At 44.5% G+C, this 27,182-nt stretch overlaps 1 protein-coding gene across 7 annotated transcripts in view; it reads left to right on the forward strand.

Annotated features, from left to right (window-relative positions):
- The window catches only part of DST (dystonin), a 1,789,835-nt gene that overhangs the window by 993,610 nt on the left and 769,043 nt on the right, over nt 1-27,182 (forward strand). For all 7 annotated transcript variants that reach the window (XM_069235771.1, XM_069235778.1, XM_069235775.1 and 4 more), the window contains 3 exons: nt 2,086-2,198; nt 2,399-2,505; nt 19,411-19,530. In XM_069235771.1, coding sequence (XP_069091872.1) covers nt 2,086-2,198; nt 2,399-2,505; nt 19,411-19,530 — 340 coding nt within the window. The remainder of the gene's footprint in view (nt 1-2,085; nt 2,199-2,398; nt 2,506-19,410; nt 19,531-27,182) is intronic.

Consider the following 27,182-nt stretch of genomic DNA (forward strand, 5'->3'; position numbering starts at 1 on the left):
ATGAGTGGGTGAAGGCAGTAGCTGAGGATAGAGTATTACAACAAGTGTGTGAGGAGCTCAGAATTGGTTGGAAAACCGTCTATGTGTAAAAGTGGAAGCAAATTTTTAGGACCTTTTGAAGTTATAAAACTTTTCAGGAATGCTGTCAAAATTAAGGATGGAAGAGTGTGGAATCTTAATAGAGTTGTGATATCTAAAAGGAAAAAAATATTGTGAAGTCATGTAAGCTATTTTCTTTGTACTTTTGCAATTTCTCATGTCTTTATGTATTTACTTAATTAGTTTTAATTCTTGGTCTAATATAAAGAGGGAAGGTGTGTGATAGATGGCTTATGTGATCTCAGCAGGAGCGGAGTGCTCATAATGCTTTGCCTCAGGCTGAGGTCACATATGACCTCATCGTAGAATGTGGAATGTTGGAGTTGGCTGGAAGAGAGTAGAGAGCTGGATGGACAGGGCTGCTGGTGGATGGGATGCTTCAATAAAAAACCTACATGAATCTTGATGGATCTGGAAATCCTCTTCTTCACACCCTTGGCTAGTGCCAGGGTACCCACACACTAAGTAACTTGGCACCTAACCTTCACCAAGTGAGGGTTAGACATATAGGTGACTTATAAGTTACTTATGTGCAGTGAAAAATGGCTGTATAATAATGTGGACGTTATTTCACTCAGGCTGCAGTGTCAGTCCTGTGTAAGAATTGTCTGAGCTCCCTTTCGGTGGCAAACGAAATGCTGCAGCCCATAGGGATCTCCTGGAACCCCAATACCCTGGGTACCTAAGTACCATATACAAGGGAATTATATGGATGTACCAGTGTGCCAATGAGAATTGGTAAAATTAGTCACTAGCCTACAGTGAAAATTTTAGAAAGCAGAGAGAGCATAAACACTGAGGTTCTGGTTAGCAGAGCCTCAGTGATACAGTTAGGCACCACACGGGGAACACATATAGGGCATACACTATGAGCACTAGGGTCCTGCCTAGCAGGATCCCAGTGACACAAGGGCAAAAACAAACATACATGTAGTGAAAATGGGGGTAACATGCCAGGCAAGATGGTACTTTCCTACGATTACCATACAATATCACAAACATAAACTGAAGGCAAAGGACTGTTACGTATGCTGTCACTTCCCTGCTTCTGTAGCTGAGGGTGTTACCTACCATAATTTTCCTCTTTCTTATGCTATCACTTGTAATGTTCTACTTAGTCTTTTACATAGACAGGTACACTATGAATATTATTTTTTGAATTATTATTTAATACTTTTTGAAGTTCCTGTTAATAAGCGCATGAACCCTCATCATGAGGCAGATGAAATAAATAGATACCTCTTGGAATTTCTTTCATCCCACTCACAATATTGACACTGATCATGCCCATAGATTGAATTTGACATGTGCCATTAGTCTTCTAGAGAAGCAGTTAATCCATGGTCAATGTGGGGGTGGTTAAAGAACGGGTGGAAAAGGAGGAAGGTGAGTATAAGGAGAAAGGAATATATCCTAAGTTGAAATTGGATTGACAACATAAAGGGAATTTCTTACTTACTAGTTGGCAAGTGCAGACAGGAATGAGCATATGGGACTGAATGCGTGTGAACATGTGCTCAAATTCTTACAGGAAAAGATCAAGTGATTCCTGGAGTTTATTGTGTGTGTGAACAGTGTTCTTATTTTAAGTTGCCATGAAAATGGGCAGGCACTTGTTATCTTGCATTAGTGGTTCCAAAAATATGTCATATAAAAAAAATTGATACGCCTGAAAAAAAATAATTAAGTAGACTTAAACATAGTGATAGTGGTGCCTCGCATATCGTAGGAGTCATTTTGGAGCTAGCATTCCTTCAGTAGGTGCTGTTTTAAATGAGGTAAAGATTAGAACGTTTTCCACAGTAGTGCACAAACTTACTACTAATACTACTGCTGCATTGCTGGCTGTAGATATAGATTCCATTGATGGCAAAACTGATGGGCCACTTGTATGTTATTTCTCCAGAATACGCTTTATATTTTGAGTTTGTATTGCATTACATTGAATGGTCTTCTTGTACTAAATGTTCCTATCTTATCTTTTAGGCCGGACCTGATAGACATGAATATCGTTGCTGTTCAAAGCAACACCGCAAATTTAGAAAATGCTTTTTATGTTGCTGAGAAACTTGGCGTAACTAGACTTCTAGATCCTGAAGGTAAATCTTCTGTTGAACCTCCCATTAGATTGAATCTTTTGTCTTTCTGCCTGCATTCCTATCTGCATATTTGATTCCTTTAATAAGTGAATGTAGATCGCAAAAAAATGTAAAAATAATTGAGCTGTTTTGTTATGTTTGAGTATCAGATTTCGCTCTGATGCAAACTTTAAATCGGTGCTCTTTTGACATTTTGATAGATGTGGATGTCTCCTCACCTGATGAAAAGTCAGTAATTACGTATGTGTCATCACTTTATGATGTGTTTCCCAAAGTACCAGAAGATGGTGAAGGCATCAATGCAAATGTAAGTAACTCCCTGGAACATTACATAGGAAGTATGAATACACATCTTTATTAAAAAATAACCTTTATAATGTATATATATATTTTTAATTGTGTGGCAATCAAGATCACAGAACCTTGGAAACTCAAGATCACATGAATAAAATGTTCTTCTACTTTCCCTGCTAAAATGATACAATCCATACTTGTTAAAATAGATTACAAACGTTGCTTCAAATGTTTATATAACCTCCTATCCACAATGCTCTATTAGTATAATATTCCCTCTCAGTAGAACAAGGGAAAATCACCATTGAGCATTCATAGCAATTGGTTTTACCGGGCTGAGTAGTTTTCTGTTGAAGTTCACTAAATTTTCACTCTAAACCAGGGGTCTCCGACCAGCAGTTTGAGAGCTACTGGCAGCTTGCCAGCTCCTTGGCAGTAGCTCAAGGAAGACTAACCCAGTCTATAGAGAGGGTCTGGGCACATTGAAGGAGGTAGTGAAGCCAGTCAAACCAATGACAGGTATCCACATTAACGGATAAACATACACTATGACAGCCTGTGAAAGTGGGATGACCTGCAAAATGACCACTGGTCTCCACTCACAGTCTCCATGGGTTGCATAGATATTGGTCATGTTACAGACCCTGTTCTATCAATCGCACTATGTGAATGAACACAGCCATGAAAGAATGACAGATGAAGCAAAAGAAGAGTCATTTGAATGCAGGGTTGCAAGAGTTCGTTGTTATCAGTAATGCCATAAGGGGAGGTCAGAATAGGAATCTTATTGGGTGTGTTCATATTGTATTACAGCATTCATGAATTATTCATGAATACTGTATTACAATTCTAAACCCATCCTTGATGTTGTCTCCAAAGGTTTTGTCAAAGCTAAATAAAGAGACACAGACAAAGTCAAGTCTCATACAAAGCTGTATTATTCATAAATTCATGGGGCCATGTATTTAGAAATACATTGTCCAATAAGCGAAACATCTGCCAGAACTTTTATGCATGAAAACCACAAACGCGTGAAAATACATTCTCCAATCAGGATACAGCAAAAGATGATTTCTTCATCACTATGGGCAAATACATGGCGTGATGTTGATCAGAAGATGCATGGTGTTACACATACAGTAAGCATCCAACCGATCACTGTAAAACAACATTTTATGGTAGCAGCATCATACAAGATGGCTACAAGTGTGACCTTCACATTACACAAATGCTTAGCACTTTCCAAGGCGTCAACAAAACAATTTCTTCATAACCCCTGTCCAATCAAATGCAGGCTATTGGCCTCAAACCTTTCCAGATGCCTGTCTGTCGCTGTGCGAATGAAGTAATGCATGTTGCGTGAGCGTATCTCTTTTAAGCAAGCCTTGCATTACAAGCTATCTGTCTGGGTACATTAGCTTATCAGCGGTCATCCCAATTCTGAACACACTTTGTAGGCCTTTGTCATCATTGAATATCATAAAACGTGAATGAGACAAGATGGATTCCATATAGAATAATACATGCTTCCAAATCCCCTCTTCTGATCATCAATGATAACATGGTGTTCCCAATCCTCCTGTCACTGTCCCACATCCATCAGTGTTTAGGTCTAGATATTGTGCCTGGCATGCGTGCTGTTGCTATCTTGGGGATAATTACTATTGCTGTTGTGCCTCATCCTTAGTACCTCTTGCTCAGTCTTCAGTGGATAAATAATGCATCACTGTCTCTGGTAGTTTGTACAGGCAGTGTTGCATATGGGACATTAGCAAACCCTAGATAGTCATGAGCTACCTATTGTGTGTACTTAGGAACAAAACATTTGTCTCCTCAACCGGAAATCTGAGATGTATAGTTGGATCACTACTTACTAATCTATTCTTAACCTAACAACAACTCATTCCTCCTATTATTAGCCCTACACATGTACTTTCTATAATGCATTTTTATTAATGTCAATTCTTATTTAACAGGTAATGGAACGTTGATGTTGTTCTATGTCTTTCACAGCTATAGTTGGTAAAGATGATGTGCAATAGTACTCTTTCATTTATTATCCACTAAATGCTGTTGGAGCAGGTGTGCACAAACATCAAATGACATAATACATGTAACTCTGTATCATACTTCACTTTCGATTCAACATAGTTCTTGTTTTTCTCTCAATGTATGTTTGGTCATCCCCTTGATGTTTGGTTGTATTGTCAATCTGGGAAGGAAAGGAAGTTCAAAGTCTCAAAGTTAAAAAGTCTCAGTGTCATTCAATGTTCCTATTTTGAATTAAGAGGGATCCATGTGAAATCAACAGACAACATAAGCAGTAGCACAAAGAAAACCCCTGGTACCCATAGCAATTTCTTGGTGGGCCTTGAAGAGGTGTCAGACATCATTGCCTCAATGAATTTCAAAATAAACCTTCAAAAGGATCAATTTCCTGTACCTTATATGTTGTCTCAGAGGTCACCAGTACTTGAGGCAAAAAGGTACTCTAGATTGGAAGCCAGGTACTCTAGAACTGAGGTTCTATTGTGGTCTTTCAGCCAGAACAGCAGGCGATGAAATTGGTGAAGTTGATTCTGCCCTTAGTCCTCATTGTTGCTCCAGTTGGGGACACCTTCTTGGTGCCCAGGAGGTCCGCCCCTCACACTTCACAGATGACCCAGGCCCAATCTCCTGGTTGGAGATCATGTCCCGCTGGTCTTGTTCAGTCAGGAAGGGCCTGGAGCACCTGACAATGAAAGTTACTCAATGTGACTGTCAAAACAATTGAGATGCTGACAGCAGAACAATGGACATGTACCTAGGCCAGCCAAACAGTATTTCAGTTGGTGCTCAGTTTGGAAACTCTGTCAGGGTTGCTTCTCCTGACAAATGAAGCAAATGGTAGTGCACCAATCCAAAACAGCTCAGCAGGTGCCCAAATCTTCCACCACCTTTTAGTGCCAGAACTTACAAAGAGGTAAAGAACAAGGTTGCATAAAGCAAATGTGACTCCAGAAGATGGAGGTGGAAAAAGAAAACTTTCAGTGGTTTCCTGAACTGAAACCTTTTATACAGCTTGTAGATCTAATTTGGGAGTTCACTTCAGAAAGATATTACCTTGATCCTCTCCTTTCTATTTGTCTCTATTTAGATGACCCTACGTGCATCCCTGGAACATTTTGAATTATTTTTTCAGAGGTGCGCACAGGATCCATTCCGTCAGCACATTTACATGTTAGGCCGACGGATCCAAAGGTGATGCTTTTCTCCGTAGATATTGTTGGACCTGACAGCTCTTGGTGTGGTTTCCCATAACTTTTTGGCCTCTGACCTCCTGTTTTGATCCTGTGCTGAATTTCGTTTTTGCTGGCTTTGGGACACTGGGCTCTTTACCACTGCTAACCAGTGCTAAAGTGAAAGTGTTCTATGTCTACATTGTATTGGTGAGAGGTTTATCCATGATTGGCATATTTGATTTACAAGTATAGTTTACCATGTGTGCCCAGGGCCTATAAACCAGATGCTACTACTGGGCCTGCAGCACTGATCATGCCACCCACATGAGTAGCCCTGTAAACATGTCCCAGACCTGTCACTACAGTGTTTTTGTGTGCAGTATTAAACTGCCATTTCGACCTGGCAAGTGCACCCACTTGCAAGCCCCAAACCTTCTATTTTACTACATGTAAGTCACCTCTACGTCAGGCCCCAGGCAGCACTACGGGCATAGTGTGGTATATTTAAAAGGTAGGACATATACTGGCGTGTTTTACATGTCCTAATCGTGAAATACTGCTAAATTCGTTTTTCAGAATCGCAAGGCCTATCTCTCCCATAGGGTAACATGGGGATTGCCTTGAAATATAAGTGTTCCCATTGAAAGCAGATAGAGATATGGAGTTGGGGGTGTCTGAACTCACAATTTAAAAATACATCTTTTGGTGAAGCTGGTTTTTAATTGTAAGTTTGAAAATACCACTATTAGAATGTGGGCATTTTCTTTGCTTATCCTTTCTGTGCCTGACTGTGGAATACACATCTAGATCAGGAAGACAGTTGGGCCGTTTGTGAATTACCTCTAGACAGTCACACAAAGGGAGCTGATGTGTACTCTGCAAATCATGATGGGCTAAAGTGATAGGAGGAGCTGACTCTTGCACCTCAGTAGGGCTGTGTCTGTCCTTAAACAAAGCAGTCTCCAACCTCCTGGAGTGTGTCTTGGGCCAGGGCAGTACAAAGACTTGCCTTTGAAGTTTGCCTACTTCGAAGGCAGAAATTAGTATAAGTATTGGACCTCTAAAGCCACAACTTGAGAACACTTCTGGACTGAGGATATTCTGCCAGGAAGAAGAGCTAGATGCTGTAGAGGGTACTGCCACTTTGCCGGTTGCTTTGTTGAGTTGGCCTGCTGCTTGCTGCTTCTCTCCTTGGAGTGAAAGGACTGGACTTTGCTTTCTACATCCTGTTCCAAAGGTGCTCCAAGTGCTTGGGCCAAGCCTGCCTCCTGTTAGAAGTATTGGGAACATCAAAGACTTCATCTACCAGCACCTGGGCTCTCTTGTTGAGAGTCCTGACTTGACAAGTGGTACCAAATCCAGTTTTTGGGCCCTTGGGAGGGAGTTCTGGTGTAACCAAGAAGAAACCAAGTACATCAACTCCAGAGCAACTTCAGAACTGGTGCCGTTGTCCGAATTGGCGCCGCTGCATGCACCGGAGCTGTAGTCCCCGCTGAGTGCAACGACCATGACTGACGCCACTAGCCCAATAATCCTGCAGCACCTTCAGAGTTCTGCCACAGAGTGAGTCCTAAGTGCCATGTCCCCAACATTTAGGACACGTGACACATGTGGCCCCGTGGCGTCATCGTGACACTGCAAAGTCGGCGTCTCGCGTCTTGACCTGCTGCATTCATCGACCCCGTTGGATTGTAAGGAAACAACGCCTCGCCACTGACACTGCATCACCTCCCCTGCAACCTTAAGGAACTGACGCCTCACCTCCTCAATAGCAGCAAGGAGCCGATGTCACACTAGCTCCAGCGATGCCTCACCTCCTCGACTCATTGCAATGTCTTTGTTTTCTCATTTTCCAAAGGTACTGCACCTGGGGTCCGTGCGACTCTGTGACAGGCCCACACTCCCTCGCAATTGGCTTTGGATTGTTGGGAAAGACTCTGTCAAGATGTCGTGATAACCCCAGCTTGAGCTATTGTGTTTCTAAGCGATTTACTGAAATCTTTATAAATTTGTTTCTGATGTTCTGATGCGTACCTGTGGATTCCTCACCTTATGAATTCTTCCAATGCACCAGCATCTGACAGAAAATCTTCTTCCCAGCTCCCCATGTCGATGAGGTCGTCACAATTGCACGGCTCCACGTGACTCCGTCTGACATCAACGTGCCAATAAGAGGTCCTCCCCGGCGTGCTGACATCAGTTCCCTTTTTTTCCGTGCCTTTGACGTTAACGGTTTTCTCTTAGCTCTTGCTACTGTTGAAGGTGTTCCATCTTGTTTCTGGTTACAATCTTGTTTCAGGTTACAATGTCTCCTCCTAGGGAGTCAGGGTTTAAGCCTTGTCAAGAGTGCGGGGGTCGCATGTCAGTTACCCACCCTCATGATGATTGCCTTTGGTGTTTAAGCTCTGAGCGTGACGTCGAGGAGTGTGTATCCTGCCAGAGCATGAATCCAAAGGCTCTGAAGGAGAGAAAAGCCAAACTCTTTTTGGCTAAGGCGAAAAAAGTACATAAGAGCCATCATAGATCGTCTTCTCACACTTCATCGAAGAATCATAAGAAGCGATGTCGTCACGACTCTGCGTCATTCGGCTCGGAGCCGTTCAAGGTCCAGGTCTCCATCTAGACGGCGCTGTGTGACGTGGGAAGTTAGTCCTACTGTGACTCCTCAGCCTCAAAGCCCTCAGGTTTCTACGGCGCTGTTGGTCTTCGAGGTGGTCGCGCCTCCAGAGAGTCCTCACTTTTCACCTGCAGAGCAGGATTCGATGCTCAACCGACGCAAGTGCCGCATGGAGACCAGCAGTATCCTGCCTTCCCGGCTCCGGGAGTGGATCCGGTGGCATGTTTAAATGCCATGTTTAGTATGTTTAATGCTATGGCCCCTGCTGGTGCACCGGCTGGTCCCACAGGTCATTTGGCATTTACGTTGGGCTCCCCGGCTCCTTTCAAGGCGGCGCCGTTTCAGCCTTTTTATCCAGATGAGGGTGCCGGTTCGGCGCCAATGACGTCGCCTCAAAGACCTGCGGGCGCTGATGACATCACCTTATAGACCTGCGGCGCTGATGACATCACCTTATCAGTCCACACTGATGATGGAGCCTCAGGTGACCATGGCGCCAATGGGATCTACTCCGGTGCCTGATGGCTCTGGATTAGACCTTAGTCAGCCTTCTTCTCCTGGTCCGCGTCTTCCAGTCTTGAAGCCGGTGTCTTCGGCGTTGGCTAGTTCTATGCCAACCCCAAGGTGAGATGCCAGGCTGAGGTCCCTCAGCAAAGCTTAAAGGCTTTTGGAGGAGCAGGAGTACCAAAGGCAGCTGCTGGAGGAAGGAGAGATTGAGGAGCCCTTGGGGGAATATCAAGGACTTGACTCAGCCAGTGGGCTAGACACTTCCCCGTAATGGGACCTTTCCTTTCCAGGGGAGTTTACGGAGGAGGCTGCCTCTTTCCATACTGTGGTCAGGAAGGCGGCAAATTTTTGGGATCTTCCGTTGCCTGCTGTAGATGTCAGAACTAATATTCTAACTGAGGTACTGTATCTTTCTTCGGCTTCAGCGGAACCATTGCTTCCAGTTAATGATGCTCTTACGGAGACTATCTTAGAGACATGGAGGAAGCCTGTGTCATCCCCAGCTGTCAACAGATCTGTGGCAAGGAGGTATAGGGTGGCTCCAAGAGATCCGGGATTTTTGTCAAAACATCCTACCCCGGAAAGTCTAGTTGTTCAAGGCTCATGTTCCACACGGTCTGCACCAGGTCCCTTCCCTGTGAATCCGTCAGAAAATGAGTCCAGGAGGATGGAGCTGTCAGCGAAGAAGTCTTTTGCTTCTTGTAGTATGGCCCTCAAAGCAGCAAATGCTACCTGTGTATTAGGTAGATATGTGCACTGCCTGATAGACACAGCGAAGGCTATGGTTCCAGACCTGCTGCAGGAGGTGCAAGGACAATTTGTAGAATTCCCGTCAGATGCTCAGGCGGGGGCTAAACAGATTATCCAGTCTGGTCTGGATTCTACAGATTCGGTGGCCAGGGCGAGGGTTACCTCTATCGCTACCAGGAGGCATGCATGGTTGAGGTCCTCTGGCTTTTCTTCGGATGTCCAGTCTACTCTCTTGGGCTTGCCTTTTGATGGGGAAAAGCTATTTGGTACTAAAGCTGACTCTGCCTTATAGTGCTTTAAGGACAGTAGGGCCACAGCAAAGTCTTTGGGTATGCAGGCTTCCACTACTACCCCTTTCAGGTTCTTTCGGAGGTTCAGGGGGTTTCGGCGTGGAGCCGTTTACCATGGGAGACTTCAGTCCACAGTCCAACAGCCTGCCAGCCTCCCATATAAATCCTTTAGAGGACAGGGGAGGGTTCGGACAAGAGGGGCCACCCAGCAGCACCCTATATCATCCTACCTCTTCCTCTGGAGGACAACAACAAGGGAAGCAGCCCTAGTTTTCTGCGTATTTTCAGCCATATTTCTCCTGTAGGGGGAAGGTTACGTCTTTTTCTCAGAGAGTGGGAATTAATCACATCAGACTCCTGGGTTTTGAACATTGTGAGGAAAGGATATGCTCTTCTTTTTCAGGAGTTTCCCCCTTCCATCCCTCCCCGTCCCTCGTTTTGTTCCGAAGACCATCTCCTGTTGTTGCAGCAGGAGGTTGAAATCCTGTTATTGAAAGGTGCCGGGGAGTTGGCTCCAGAGCAGGAAAGGGGCCAGGGTTGTTATTGGAGATATTTCCTGACTCCTGAGAAGGACGGTCGATTGAAACCAATCCTGGAAATGAGGATTTTGAATTGGTTCCTCAAATGGGAGAAATTCAAGATGCTGACTCTGGCGCAGGTGCTTCTGGCATTAAACAAAGAGGATTGGATGGTGTCTGTCGACTTGCAGGATGCTTACTTTCATATCCCAATTCTCAAGTCACACAGGAAGTATCTCTGGTTTGTGGTGGGGTCACAACACTACCAATTTGCGTTCCTTCTGTTTGGTCTTACTTCAGCACCTCGAGTCTTCACAAAGGTAATGGGGGTGGTTGCAGCAAGTCTCCGAAAGAAGGGAATATCTGTATTCCCTTACCTGGACGATTGGTTGATCAAAGCCAAGTCTCCGGAGCTTGTGCTGCATCACTTGCATATGACAAGTCAGTTGTTGTTCAGTCTGGGGATCTTCGTTAAACGTGCCCAAGTCTCACCTGGAGCCCTCGCAGCGCCTCCTGTTCATACCGGCAGTATTGGATACAGCATTGAATTGAGCCTATCCTCCGCCTCAGCTGATTCAGGACATCCAGGCTTTCATTCCAATGTTTCAAGATGGAGCGGTTGTTCCAGTCCTCAAGATCCTACGCCTGCTCGGTCTGTTCGCTCCTTGCATTCTGTTGGTCACGCATGAACGTTGGCACATGAGGGCTCTCCAATGGTGCCTCCAGAAGCAGTGGTTTCAACACAAAGGGAATCTCAAGGAGTCGATATCGATCTCCAGAGACACTGCAGCGGGTCTACAATGGTGGGCTGTGGGCGGCAATGTTTCTCAAGGAAGGCTGTTTTCACTGCCGCTTCCGGTAGCCACTGTCATGATGGATGCTTCCACTCTAGGGTGGGGAGCTCATCTGGGGGACCTGGAGATCAAGGGTCATTGGTCTCCAGTGGAACAGACTTTTCATATCAATCTGTTAGAATTGCGGGTGATACTTCTGGCTCTTAAGGCCTTCCTTCCGTCCCTTCACAGTCAGTCAGTTCAGGTCCTGACGTACAACACTACCGCAATGTGGTATATAAACATGCAGGGAAAAGTGGGGTCGTTCCTTCTCTGCAGAGAGGCTCTGTGGCTCTGGTCCTGTAGCGAATCATCTGGATGGAGTGCTCATTGTACGTGCAGACACTCTCAGTCGACACTTCTCGGCCGATCACGAGTGGCGTCTCCATACGGATCCGGTCCTTCACATCTTTCAGATGTGGGGTTCTCCAAGGATAGATCTGCTTGCCACTCGGGAAACCGCGCACTGCCCGTTGTTGTGCAGCCTCCAGTATCTGGTGCAAGGAGCTTTGGTGGATGTGTTTCAGATCTCTTGGTGCGACCAGTTGCTTTACGCATTTCCCCCCATGCCCTTGATTCCTCTGATTCTGAGGAAGATTCGCAAAGATCGGACTCAGGTCATTTTAACAGCTCCGGGTTGGCCAAGAAGGGTGTGGTACATGGACCTTCTCCAACTCTCACTGTGCCCTCCGCTCTGTCTCCCTCTCAGGGCAGATCTCCTCTTGCAGTCGCAGGGGCAGGTTCTACACCCTCACCTTCAGAGTCTGCTCCTTCATGCCTGGAGATTGAACGGGGCAATCTGAGTTATTTCTCCCTCCCACCAGAGATAGTGGATGTTATTTTATCGCCAGGCAACACTCCACTAAGACTGTTTATGCTGGCAGGTGGGCAGAATTCATGGCTTGGTGTGGAGAGAAACAAATTGATCCTTTGAGTGCCCATTGGTCTGATGTTCTGTTATTTGCATTAACTTTAGCACAGAAGGGTTGTGCAGTTGCTACTGTTAAAGGCTATTTGGCGGCACTGTCAGCCTTTCTTTGCCTTCTGGATCAACCTTTGTTGTTTAAATCACCTATTGGTATTAGGTTCTTAAAGGGTTTAACTAATAAATTTCCTCCCACTCCTTTTCTTATGCCTCAGTGGGATCTGAATCTGGTTTTAATATTTTTAATGGGGTCACCGTTTGAACCCATGCATTCTTGCCCATTAAGATTTTTAGTTCTTAAGATGGTTTTCCTGATAGCTATAACATCAGCTAGGCGTGTCGGTGAGCTTCAGGCTCTTAGTGTTAAGCCTCCCTTTACTTTATTCTTTCCTGATAAAGTGGTGCTGAAAACCAGGGCGGCTTTCCTACCTAAAGTTGTCACTCCTTTTCATATGGAACAGACCGTTACCCTTCTGTCTTTCTACCCTCCTCCTCACCCCTCGAGGGAGGAAGAGAGGCTCCATCGTTTGGCCCCCAGAAGGGCTCTCAGTTTTTATATTGAGAGGACAAAACACTTTCACTTGGAAGACAAGCTATTGGTGGGATATGTAGGAAAGAGGAAGAGCAGAGCGGGCCATAAAAAAAACAATATCCAGGTGGGTCATTCTTTGTACCAAGGTTTGTACTCGTTGGCAAAGAAGGTTCCCCCTGAGAGTATTAGAGCCCATTCGACCAGGGCTAAGTCCGCCACTTCAGCCCTGGCTATAGGGGTTCAGGTGGTGGACATTTGCAAGGCAGCAACTTGGACATCCCTCCACACCTTCCCAAAGCATTATTGCTTGGACTCGGAGGTTAGGAGGGACAGCCATTTTGCACGATCTGTATTGCAGGATTTCTTGGTGTAACCAGTCAGGCACCCACCTCCGAGTGCGGTACTGCTTTGGGACTCTATTCATAAGGTGAGGAATCCAAAGGTAGTTGTATCCATCAGAAGAACAAGTTACTTACCTTCGGTAACGCTTTTTCTCACAGTCCCACCCGACTCCCCGTTGCCTGTCTGGTCATACCAAGGTTTTTGTTTTACAAATGTATATATGTTTTGGTTATTATATGTATATATAAATGATGGTTATAATTGTATTACATAATTATGGTTTTATGTATGTGTATTCGTTTGAGCTATTGTGAGGTCGGTTTTCACCTGTTCGCCTCAAAGGCACGTACAAAATGGGTGAAACTAATGTCAGCACGCCGGCGAGGACCTTTTATTGGCACCGTGACGTCAGACGAAGTCGCGTAGAGCTGTGCAATTGTGACGTCCTCGTCAATGTGGAGTATTGTGAAGAAGATTTTCTGTCGGATGCTGGCGCATTCGGAGAAGTCATAAGGTGAGGAATCCACAGGTAGCTAATGTATCCAACAGAAAAAACTTTACCGAAGGTAAGTAACTTGTTCATCTTTACTTGTGTATGTTAGATTCTTGTCCTTTTGGCTTACTCAGATAAATATTGGCTATTTTTCTAAACTGGTGTGGAGAACTTTTGTGGTATTTTTTGTGTTACTGTATGCATGTGTGTACAAATACTTTACATACTGCCTCTAAGATAAGCCTGACTGCTTCAGCCAGGCTACCAAGGGGGTGAGCAGTGGTTATCTTAGCTGGGTGACTCCTTTACCCTGACTTGAGTGAGGATCCCTACTTGGACAGGGTGCAAACTGCTGCCAGCTAGAGACCCCATTTCTAACTGACACCCAGTGCAGGCCTGTCTGATCCCGAGAGACTGGTACTGGATATTTACAGACCAAAAACAAGACATACTCTAATATTCTTCACAACCTGAAGCCATTTAACTTGCTAAAGCTCAAGTGCAAAACATTGGCATGATCTAGTTTTGCACTGATCAGAGACCCAGTGAACATAGGTTGCTGTTTCTAAGGAAATATGAAAGGCCATGTTTGCACTGCTACAGCCAAAAAGAGTCCCCAGCTTGACTTAACCAGTTTTTAAATGTATGTTGAGATCGTCATCCCATATTAATTCCAGCATGATTTTAGCCCTTTTAGTAAAAAACTATATTGTGTCCAAGAGAGGCAGAGCCTTTTGATAAACGTACAGAAGATACCTAGGAGGCGAATCAAACTACTGGCACCTTTCAATTAGATGACCCTGACACCTATCCACATTGTCACACAATTTACATGATGGTAAATCTATTTATCACCTCTATGTAAGGAAAAACACAGAACCACCATAGCATATCCATGAGGAGTCCTTTAATGAATTTAAACATCAGTGGGATAGAGTCCACCATCTTTTGAGGACAAGAAGAAAGTATTTGTTTTTGGCTTTTAACAAAGGAATGGCACCATCTTTCAAACTACTTAGTAACCTGAGATATGATAGCAACATGATTCAATTATAGGACTTACTTCAAATAGCAAAAGAACATGGAGTGGTCCAGTAAAAAGAAAAGGGGCAATCCCTCTCTCCTGTTTGTAAAAGAATGGGATCCATCACTGTAATGGTAAGTGTGACCTCAAGATCAAGTCTAAGATGATGAAGAGAAACAATGATTGATTGCCTATATACTATTTTTCCAAAACTGTAACAACTGATTACTTTCTGTCTCCTGCTACATGGAGGACCACAGTAGATTATTAATACTCGGATAGCTATCCATGGTATGTCAGCTCAGGGGCCTCAGAGTTTGCTGCCCCTTTGCAGCATATTTCAAGGCAGTTGCTGTGAATCCGTCCATCTTTTGGATCAGCAATGATCGTTCAAAGGTGATCTCTGGTCAATCTCTGCTTGAGAATAAAAGGAGAGAGGACTCACCTTTCTGACTGAGCTCAGGAGGAGCCACTGCACAAAACCCTTATCTATGGGGGACCTAATGAATGAATGTTAGTTTCTGCCTACCATACCTAGGCACTCCTAACACTTCTGTTATCTAGTGTCTTCTGAACTTTGTAGAGTGGTGGTTCCTTCTCCTGAGTAAGGAGTCCTCCTTTTTAAAAAGACAAGGGTACACACTTCCAAACAATGGGTTCTGTACAGATTCTAAAGAAACCGATGGATCCAAAGAATCAATTTGATTTAGAACAAGAGCCCTCGCTCACCAAATGGTGACATGCTTCATCATCGGGCTTTTGCTCCTTGTCAGGCCGGCACTGCAATGCCTGACGGGCCCCTCGTGGGGGCTCTTTGCCAGAGATCTTTTAAATATAGAAATTCTTGTTGGTGAATGGCGGAAAATGGGATTGGTATAGAGGTGTGTGAGGATAAAAATGGCTAGAGGTCTAGAGAGATTATTTTAATTAAACATCAGCCTCTGTCATGATTAAAAACCAAGTGCGGGTAATAATTAGAAATTATGTCTAATCCACCCTCAAAAGAAACAAAAATTAAGAACGGATCAGCAGTCCCAAAATTCAGGGAAAGCAAAAAGTAAGCACAGAAATCACCATGCTACTACTATAATGGTCAACATGTTTCTCGCAAATGGTGTCAATTAAGATCGGTGCGATTCGTCAGGACCAAAACGTACCTAATCCACATGTTATAACCCAATTAGGAATCTATGCTTATCACTGGAACCCTCCTTGTATTAAAGGATGGGCCGCATCCGGAAAACAGCGAGCATCAGTAGTCCAGGCTGGTTTAATGAACCTGCCCTATAAGACCACCAGGCGGTTCGGCACCTACCCCCAGCTCCGCGTTCCCGGAAGAGAATAAAAGGAGAGAGGACTCACCTTCCTGACTGAGCTCTGGAGGAGCCACCGCACAAAACCCTTATCTATAGGGGACTTAATGAAAGAATGTTAGTTTCTGCCTACCATACCTAGGCACTCCTAACACTTCTGTTATCTAGTGTCTTCTGAACTTTGTAGAGTGGTGGTTCCTTCTCCTGAGTTAGTAGTCCTCCTTTTTAAACCATAATCCCTGACTTACTTTGTGGTTAGCCTCTTAGGGGTAGGATAACACCCTCCTTTTGTCTACCTCTTGAAAATGGAAATTAAATGAATATATGTTTCTCATGCACATAGGTTCAATAATAGCATATCCAGATGAACCCTCCTTGCTTCACAGTTGGGCTTACAATGCGAAGTAAGAGGTCTTGTTGGTGCCATACTTTTTAGACCAAACCTCACCAGGTGACCAGGTAATTGGGTGATGAACGTCTTATTTATCATAACAGACGTGTGACTCAACTGGTATGTTTTATTTAATATTATTATTGATCTGTCTATGAAACCTCCAAGGGTGTGGCAGAGTACTAGATCAGCATTTTCAAGTATTTCATGTGTTGATAGTGAGAGCGACTGTATTTTGTTCGTTTTTACCCTTCACACAACTTTTCTGTTGATTCTAATTTGTATTGAAAGATAGTGGCAAAGGAATTTTGGCTGCATTTGGTATTGCTGTGCTGATAAACCTCTAAGGTCATGGTTCAGAGTTTCGCGATAGCAGAAAGTACAGAATGTTTAGGAGAAAATGCTAAATTTTCAATTGCAGTGTTCTCCTCTAATAAAAGGTCTACCATTAGGATTTCATCTTCCATACTGTTCCTATGATAGGGGTTCCTGTGACATTGTTCTTACCATAGAGTCAATTCTGCAGCAGATTCACCGCTTGGGAGAATCCTCCAACAGATAATGACTGGAGGTTTAGTCTGGCTAATACTACAGCTCACATTTATGACTTAGGCGTTGACAGTATGGAAGTTTTGCATATTTTCAAGTTTCATGCTTTATCTTGCCTTCATTTACAGGAATCTGGAGCAATTAATTTAAAAGCGCCTAGACCGCCAATGTGGAGACTAAGAAAGAAATGTTCAAATGTGTTTTTAAGCAGACTTCTAGGCTTAGTCGAGGCTACACCCAGTGTGCATATACTGTGATCTTGCAACATAGTCTAGCTTAGAGGTCCGGAATGGCAGGATTAGTTGTAGCAGTTATGAGCCCAGTACAGGTCCCAGCACTCCTTCCACCGGTTCAGCATAGCTCGAAAAACATTCTTGCCACGTGGGTTCCCGCGCAGATACCTCCAAAAGAGATGACATACCTAGAAACAAGACTTCTTTTTTAAAATTGTTCTCTTCGATGTTCTACCACTGCCATCTTTCATTCTTGTTTAGGGTGTTCCACTGTCTCGCAGAAATATCTGAAACAAACATATTTATAACTGCATAGTGTTGGTCCCCTGCTGTGGAGGGGTTAGGCGTGTGTGGTCTTGGTTTCATCTGTCATCGCTTTCACAAGGTACCAGGGTCCTACCACTTGGACACTTACATCTGTTTCATTCCATCCATTCTAAAATGGTCCACATAGAGAGTAAGTCATGTGTTGAACTACAGGGAGTGCAGAATTATTAGGCAAGTTGTATTTTTGAGGATTAATTTTATTATTGAACAACAACCATGTTCTCAATGAACCCAAAAAACTAATTAATATCAAAGCTGAATATTTTTGGAAGTAGTTTTTAGTTTGTTTTTAGTTTTAGCTATGTTAGGGGGATATCTGTGTGTGCAGGTGACTATTACTGTGCATAATTATTAGGCAACTTAACAAAAAAATATATATACCCATTTCAATTATTTATTATTACCAGTGAAACCAATATAACATCTCAACATTCACAAATATACATTTCTGACATTCAAAAACAAAACAAAAACAAATCAGTGACCAATATAGCCACCTTTCTTTGCAAGGACACTCAAAAGCCTGCCATCCATGGATTCTGTCAGTGTTTTGATCTGTTCACCATCAACATTGCGTGCAGCAGCAACCACAGCCTCCCAGACACTTTCAGAGAGGTGTACTGTTTTCCCTCCTTGTAAATCTCACATTTGATGATGGACCACAGGTTCTCAATGGGGTTCAGATCAGGTGAACAAGGAGGCCATGTCATTAGATTTCCTTCTTTTATACCCTTTCTTGCCAGCCACGCTGTGGAGTACTTGGACGCGTGTGATGGAGCATTGTCCTGCATGAAAATCATGTTTTTCTTGAAGGATGCAAACTTCTTCCTGTACCACTGCTTGAAGAAGGTGTCTTCCAGGAACTGGCAGTAGGACTGGGAGTTGAGCTTGACTCCATCCTCAACCCGAAAAGGCCCCACAAGCTCATCTTTGATGATACCAGCCCAAACCAGTACTCCACCTCCACCTTGCTGGCGTCTGAGTCGGACTGAAGCTCTCTGCCCTTTACCAATCCAGCCACGGGTCCATCCATCTGGCCCATCAAGACTCACTCTCATTTCATCAGTCCATAAAACCTTAGAAAAATCAGTCTTGAGATATTTCTTGGCCCAGTCTTGACGTTTCAGCTTGTGTGTCTTGTTCAGTGGTGGTCGTCTTTCAGCCTTTCTTACCTTGGCCATGTCTCTGAGTATTGCACACCTTGTGCTTTTGGGCACTCCAGTGATGTTGCAGCTCTGAAATATGGCCAAACTGGTGGCTAGTGGCATCGTGGCAGCTGCACGCTTGACTTTTCTCAGTTCATGGGCAGTTATTTTGCGCCTTGGTTTTTCCACACGCTTCTTGCGACCCTGTTGACTATTTTGAATGAAACGCTTGATTGTGCGATGATCACGCTTCAGAAGCTTTGCAATTTTAAGAGTGCTGCATCCCTCTGCAAGATATCTCACTATTTTTGACTTTTCTGAGCCTGTCAAGTCCTTCTTTTGACCCATTTTGCCAAAGGAAAGGAAGTTGCCTAATAATTATGCACACCTGATATAGGGTGTTGATGTCATTAGACCACACCCCTTCTCATTACAGAGATGCACATCACCTAATATGCTTAATTGGTAGTAGGCTTTCAAGCCTATACAGCTTGGAGTAAGACAACATGCATAAAGAGGATGATGTGGTCAAAATACTCATTTGCCTAATAATTCTGCACTCCCTGTATTATAACTGGCCTATAGGTTAGAATCGGGTTTCCTCTTAATGTAATTGAGTGCAATACTTCTAAACTTTAGAATGCTGAAAAGTAGGATATTTTGAGTAGGGAAGAGCAATACATTCTGGTTGAAATTCACATTTCAGGCATATTTTCAAAGAAAAAGGGAAGTCTTCTGTACAAATACAAAACATTATAGTTGGCAGCATACCATTTTATATCCTTAGGAGTGTTTGACACAGAAGACTGCTTTGTAGTAAATGTATGGACGTGTTCCATGGATAGAATTGAATATAATGATGGCTTATAAAGCTGACTTCACCTCCAAGATTCCATGTGTTGTTTCAGGATGTCGAAGTAAAGTGGGTCGAGTACCAAAATATGGTGAACTACCTCATCCAGTGGATCAGGCACCATGCTACTCTCATGTCCGACAGAACATTTCCCAACAGTCCTGTAGAACTAAAGGTAAGTTGCTGAGAATGTTCTTCTTTTCAGTATGGTATATTGGTGAGTTGACGGGAATGCCGGAGGTGCAATAAGGTCTGCTTTGCTGCAGAAGTTAGAGTAATGTACTGCCTGGATGGGCATGGCAGTCTGGTTTTCAATCAGTTCGTATTACCCTTCATTTTGGGATAGGTTGCTATGATCATATTGAGCACATGCCTTTTGCCTGCCCTATAAATTTGCTAGTACCTGCAAACCCTGTAAGTTCATTCATAATAAGTATGCTTTGGACATTGGTGTCTAGCAGAGTTTCTGGGTGGCATAAATTAATTTGGCATACAATTAATGTAAATAGAACTCATTTACATAGCCTTAATTCTAATTTTGAAAGTCTAATGATGTCCCGGCCTCCTCGTTTCTACGATGAACACCCGTTTTTTTAGAGGGTTCTGTATGAGCTTACCTATTGTTTAAATCAATAAGAGGTACATGTCTCCTCGGGGTGGAACACAGGCGCTCAGAAAAGTGCAGTAAGTGCATGTTAGAAAATTTTGAAATAACCTCAAAGTTCCTATAAGTGAAAACTCATGAGACCTTAATTTACACTTACCTTGCAAACGTCGTGATCCTTAATGCAGTAGCGGCTCGCTTCGGTCACAAGGGGCAGGTGCCACGCCAGGGGGGGGAGGAAGAGGGACAGGGGCTAGGGAGTGCAGGGGGTAAAATGTATTAAACATATTAAACAAATAAAAACGTACCTGCTCCGCTCCCACGCCGCTGCTCTTGCTCCCATCGCTGCAGGCAGACACAGGCTCCCAGCCTGCCCTGCGGCCAATCCTGAAGCTGCTCACAGCATCGTCAGGATTGGCTGGGAACGCCCTACCAGGGAGCTTCAAGGCAGACTGGGAGCCTGTGCAGGCTCTCTCCAGCCCGGCTACTGTGCTGCTGGGCTGGAGAAAGCCTACGGCGCAAGAGTATTTGGCCAGCCTGAGACGACCAGCCACACATATATGTGCACTGAAGGGAGTGCACAGTGCACTCCCCTCACTGCTCGTCACCCCCATGGCCTCACCTCTTTAACAAACGAGACAATAATAAACATGGTTTCGTTTGTTAAAGGTTTTGCAGCTTCTGCTGCTGGCGGGGGTGGGGATCCTCCTCTTCCCTAACGGAGGAGCCGTCCCGCCTTAGTGCCTCTCCACATAAGTGATAACATATGTCTTGGTATGGGTTGCACCCACACATGGAAAAGGCATTGTTAATCATGCCCCAAGCACTTTCCCTATGATCTAACTTACTCAGAGTGTAAATGCTAGTCCAGGGGGCACAGGGTGCAAGAAACATCCAATGGGTAATGCTTTAGGCCCACTTTCATTCACAAATACATTGTTTTAAGAAAACATAGCATACGTTTTTATTATTAAGTGGAAAATGAATCACTCCGAGCAAGGAGTATAATTTAAACCATGCATTCTCTTTTTGAACCGGGCTTCAGTTACACTACCCCTACCTCCTCTCATAGAATAATAGTCTCTCACACGCACACATGTAAACCTCTGGTTTTAACTGTGTAGCTTTCTGTGTGCATTTGGTCTCTGTGTGCTTCTTAAGAATAGGTATAAGTAAGGCATTCTCCCGTCTCCATGCTTTGAACTCTGTCTCACTTGTGCTCTGTCATTCAGTCACCAGCAATTATTCCTCACACATCCAGCCTTCTCGGATACTCAGATACAGGGCTAATCCAAACAGAAGAAAGTGTACTTATATAAAGTAAGTAAAAACGTGCTGTGCGTAATAATGCAACAACAGATGCAGCAGCTGTGGGCCATTGATTATACCCTGGCTGCAGATTCTGCATTTGTAATGCAAACAGGATTCTGACTTGCTAAATAGTGTGATCTTGGGCAATCCCTCGGTTTCCTACATTTGCATATTGAGCTGACATTCCGTTGAATTCTGCCGAGTTAATTGAGAGCTTGCTCTTTCCTTCACTCATTCTACAGTAATTATTAATTAATTGTGTTACAGAATGGTTGCAATCTTGTATTTTGCGTGAAACTTTTTTTCCGTAATAGTGCATCCAGTAGTGATTGTTGTCACTCCCCAAAATGTAATTATTTGTTTTTGCTAACTCTTTTTACTATTAAACTCTGATGGAAGAAAGTCAGCATGCCTGAATTAATTCAAACTGGTGATATATATATATATATAGGAAAAATACAAAATATATATATATTTTATTTTGCTTTTGACCTACTGTTTTGATCCTACCCTGAATTTCGTTTTTGCTGGCTTTAGGTCTCTGTGCACTGCTGACCAGTGCTTAAGTGCAAGTGCTCTCTGTCTAAATTGTATTGGTGATTGGTTTCTCCATGACTGGCACATCTGATTTACTAGTAATCCCCTAGTAAAGCGCACTATGTGTGCCCAGGGCCTGTAAATCAAATGCCACCAGTGGGCCTGCAGCACTGAGTGTGCCACCTGCATGAGTAGCCTTGTAAACATATCTCAGACCTGCCACTGCAGTGTCTGTGTGTGCAGCTTAACTTGCCATTTCGACCTTGCAAGAGCACCCCCTTGCCAGGGCCAAACCTTCCATTTTACGACATGTAAGTCACCCTTGGCAGCCACACAGGCAGGGTGCAATGTATTTAAAAGGTAGGATATGTACTGGTGTGTTTTACATGTTCTGATAGTGAAATACTACTACATTTGTTTTTCCCTATTGCAAGACCTATCTCTCCCATAGGGTAACATGGGGAGTGCCTTGAAATATCTTGTAACTATAATTTCCCATTGGGACCTGATAGAGATATGGAGTTTGGGATCTCTGAATTCACAATTTGAAAATACATATTTTGATGAAGTTGTTTTTTTAATTGTAAGGTTAAAAATGCCACTTTTAGAAAGTGGGTATTTTCTTGCTTAACCATTCTGTGCCTCTGTCTGTCTGCTGAATACACATCTGGTTCAGGATGACAGTTGAGCTGTTTGTGCATTCACTCTTGACAGTCACACATAGGGAGCTGAGGTACACACTGCATATCCTGATGACCAATCACCAGGCTGATGTGTCTTCCTGAGCTATATTGCTGGGAGGGGATGACACTTGCACCTTAAAAGGCTGGGCCTGTTGTCACACAAAGCAGTCTCCAACCCCCTGGAGTGTATCTGGGGCCAGGGCAGAGAAAGGCAGAGTCTTGTGCACTACAAAGATTTCTCTTTTAAGTTTGCCTACCTCAACAATAGAAATGGATATAAATACTGGATCCTGACCCCACATAGTTAGAACGCTTCTGGACTGAGGACATTCTGCCAGGAAGAAAAGCTTGATGCTGTAGGAAGGACTGCCACTCTGCCTGTTGCTTTGTTGTGCTGGCCTGTTGCTTACTGCTTCTCTTCTGGGAGTGAGAGCATCCTACCTTCCAAAGTTTTCCAAGGTCTTGAGCTGAGCTTGCCTCCTGTTAAGAAGTCTCAGCACCATCAAAATCTTCACCTGCTCCTGGGTTCTCTTGCTGAGAGTCCTGACTTGGCAAGTGGTGCCAAATCCAGTTCATGGATCCCTGAGTGTGAGTTCTGGAGTAACAAGGAAGAAACAAGCACATCCATTCCTGATTGACTTCTGAACTGGCACCACTGTCTGACTCTGCATCGCTGCCTGCACCGGAGCTGTGATCCCCTCTGAGTGCAATGACTGTGACCTGCAACTCAGGTCCGATGCAGCTGCAGTGCCTCCGAAGTCCTACTACAGTGTAAATCCCGAGTGCCATGTCACTGACATACGTAGCACCTAAATCCGACTCTGCCACAGAACCTGGGCCCCATGGAGTGATCGCAACAACACAAGGTCAATGCTTCATATCTTGACCTCTTGGATTCACCTACCCTGCCTTGCCGTAAGGAACCAACGCTTCGCTACCCAGCCTGCATCACCTCTCCTGCAACCATAAGAAACCAACACCTCACCTCCCCTGTATAGCAGTAAGGAACCGACACCTCACCTCCCTGGTGGCAATAAGGAACCAACACTGCACCAGCTGCAGCGACGCCTTACCTCCCTGACTCCGTGCAATGTCTTTGTTTCCTCTTTTTTTTAAGGTACTATATCTGGGGGTCTGTGCGACTCTGACCGTCCCTCACTCCCTCCCGAGTAGCGTTGGATTGTCGGAAGCAACTCAAAGAAGACGCTGTGATAGCCCCAGTTGGAGCTATTGTGTTTCTGAGCACTGTACTAAGATTTAATAGTTGAAAACTGTTATCTTTACTTGTGTTTGTTGGATTATTGTCGTTTTGGTCTTGTTTTACTCAGATAAATATTGGCTATTTTTCTAAGCTGGTGCGAAGTACATTTGTGGTGTTACTGTGTGTGTGTGTGTTTACACATACTTTACACATTGCCTCTGAGATAAGTCTGACTGCTCGTGCCAAGCTACCAAGGGGGTGAGCAGGGGTTATCTTAGCCATGTGACTCCCTTGCCCTGACTAGAGTGAGGGTCCCTATTTGGTCAGGAAGCAAACCACTGACCACTAGAGACCCCATTTCTAACACACACACACACACACACATACACACATACACACAGATTATCTACTGGCGGTCACCAGTAGGGAGTCATAGTTAGGACCTAGTTTCCATAGAAAAAGCTTTTTTTCACTTGGCTATATGTTTTGCACCTTTTGACAAATCTTCATGAAATTACCCCCAAAAGTGCCCTATGGGCTCTTGTTACAACTGGAAACTTTTGGGGCGATTGCTCAAGCAGAGGCAGAGAAAAAGGGGGGGATCAAAATAGTAAATTCCCCCTGTTAATTTCATAGGTTATTTAGACACGCCTATAGCCTGAAACGCTGAACAGAATTACACCAAATTTGGCAGGAAGCTAGATCTTGGTGCACAGATTGTGCTTTTTGTGATTTGGTGTAAATCCATTCAGTAGTTTGAGATAAAGGGAAAAAGAAATATAGATATCTAGGAACGTGGAGGATCCTCCACAGCAAATTTGCGAATCTGTGTGCCAAAGAAAAGCCCTGATTGTCTGGGCGGAAACAGAGAGAAAAGTTGTGGGCACCATTTTGTTTATCATTGCGGTGGGGAGAAAATAACAGTGAAAAGTGAGATGAGGGATCAGGGTAGAGGTATCCTAACCCCATAGGACAGGTAGAAGGGTCCCTGAGGGACCCCCAGGGGCAACAAATTGCCCAAATATTTTTTTTGTGGATGCATGGATCCGCGGTGGGGCTCAGCACGACCCCCGTGTAAATCTGCAATGGAACTGCATGTTCAGAGCAGTTCCACAAATCCAGTAGCGGATCTCCAAATACAGAGCCTGATAAGGAAAAAAAATGTACACACATTCACTCAACCAACCCTGCGTGGCGTTGGCAGCACATGGGGCATTGGGCATCCAACCCGCACTGCTGCTCACGACCAAAGGCCGTGTGAGGCGTTGGATTGGCAGTGCTGTGGGATTGGCAGTATAGCATGTCTTGGGTGCAGGACCTCCCGCTGCTCATCACACACACTGAGTATATATGATATGTGTGAATGTATGTGTATATATATATACATATATATATATATATATGTATAAAAAAAAAATATATATATATATATATATCACCTAGTGGCGGTCAACACTAGGTAGTTATAGGTAGGACCTAGTTTTTATAGTAAAATTGTTTTTTTACTTGCCTATATCTTTGGTGTCAATTTACAAATCTTCATGAAGTTTTTGAAAAAAAATTGACGCTCACGTGAGCTGCTTTCATGAAAGTTTTGGGGTGATCCGTCAAGCGAGGGCTGAGAAAAAGGGACGGTCCCAAAACATTATTTCCCCTTTCATATTTCCATAGGAATTTTGAACAGCAATTGCGCCGGAACCACTGGACGGAATAAAACCAAATTTGGCAGAAAGGTAGCTCTTGGTCCAGAAAGCGACCTTTTGTTATTTGGTGTGAATCCATTCAGTAGTTTTTCAGTAATTAAAGAAAAAACAAATTTGAATATATAGGGATGCAAAGGTGCCACAAACCCTCCAGATTTCATGCTGAGATCTGATTCAACAAGGAAGTGTTGACAGTCATCATGTTACTCGGTTTCAGTTAAGTCTCAGAAAAAAAGATGAAAGAAACAAAAGGGTCCAGGACAGAGTCACTCTGACTGACCCCTGACTCCCCCTCCAGCAACTTTTTGGTGGAAATCACAGTGGGTCCACCAACAATTTTATTTAAAAAAAAAAAATGTGGTCTGCCCTGTTTGTAAATTCTGAAGTTTCCGGGTGGGCCAAGTCCCAGAAGCATTACCATTTTAATACGTGGGCCCGCCCGGCTCCCCCGCAGCCCCAAGGACCGGCACCTCCACGGGTGTAAATGCAGGAGGCCACCCACCCCACCATAGCCCTGGAGACCTTAACCTCCCCCAGATTTTTAACAAACATAACGCAAGGGGGGCACCTGGCACCCCCACAATCCCAGGGACTGCCACTTCCTGGGGCTTTAAACAGTTGTAACAGGAGGCACTTACCCCCTCCTGCAACCTTGGGGACCACCAACTCCCCAGGGCTTTGAACAAATATAACGCAGGGGTGCCCTGCCCCACCACAGCCTCAGGAACCACTGCCTCCCCAGGGCTATTTTTAAAAGGAATAGGGGGGTCTGTTGTTGACACCAGGGACCACCACCTCCCCAGGACTACCGATGTTTGAGTGTGGCTGCATGGCCCCCCTCATGGATCCACTTATGGCCTTGAGAACCGCCGCCCCCAGAGCTGGCTCTTGCTATGTCCCAGGATGCCCACCCCTGGGCCATAGCTGTTTGCTGTGACTTGGTGGAAGCTGACAGCTCTGCTAAGTCAGAGTAAACACTCTGTTCAGATGAAGTGAGAGATGTCAAACGGCTCTCAATTTATATGAGTGGAGATTTCCTCTGTCTCCCTGCCCGCGGGGATGCAGGCAGGGAGACAGAGGAAACATTGGTCTCACAGAGAGGGAACTGATTTAGCAGCTCCCTCTCTGTGACAGCAATGCAGGCTCTACAGGAGGTGGGGAGCCAGCAGGGACCGTGGGGGCCTTCAGGCTCCCCCTGATGTCCCCAAAATTGTTACTGGGTGCCCTGGTCTCATGACTGGGTCCCGGGAGATGGGGTCCCCAAGGTCAAGATCAGCCTGGGGAGGGGGTCTACATGCCCCCCCCCCCCAAAAGAAATACTTAGACCGGCCCTCAGGGGGTGGGGACCCCGGGCCAAGATTGGCCTGTGGAGGGGGACTGTCCTGCCACTCTACCCAGAAGCACAATTAAACATTTAGGCCAAGGGATGGGTTCCCATGGACTGAGATCAGCCTGGGGAGGGGGCCATCCCCAGGGGATGTGATCTCTGAGACTAATAGTGGCAAGGAGAGGTGGGCATGCAGACCTGCTGCCAATTATCGCTGGCATGGCCCCTACAGCGCAGGGTTGGGTGGTTTTAGGGGTTGGCCACAGGGCCTGGCCTGGGGCAAACCGCTGCCGTGCATGGCCGAAGGCCGTGCGTGGTGGTGGTTGGATTAATGTGTAGTAATGAAAATTACTTTATGTTAAAAAAAGATGTCGAAATTCACTGAAAAAACTAAAGGTTACAAGGACGTTATAGTTAGGAAATAGAATTTTAAAAAAACATAGAAATTCACTTAAAAACTA

This window comes from Pleurodeles waltl, chromosome 5, assembly GCF_031143425.1.
Source record: "Pleurodeles waltl isolate 20211129_DDA chromosome 5, aPleWal1.hap1.20221129, whole genome shotgun sequence".
In the NCBI taxonomy this organism is placed as follows: domain Eukaryota; kingdom Metazoa; phylum Chordata; class Amphibia; order Caudata; family Salamandridae; genus Pleurodeles; species Pleurodeles waltl.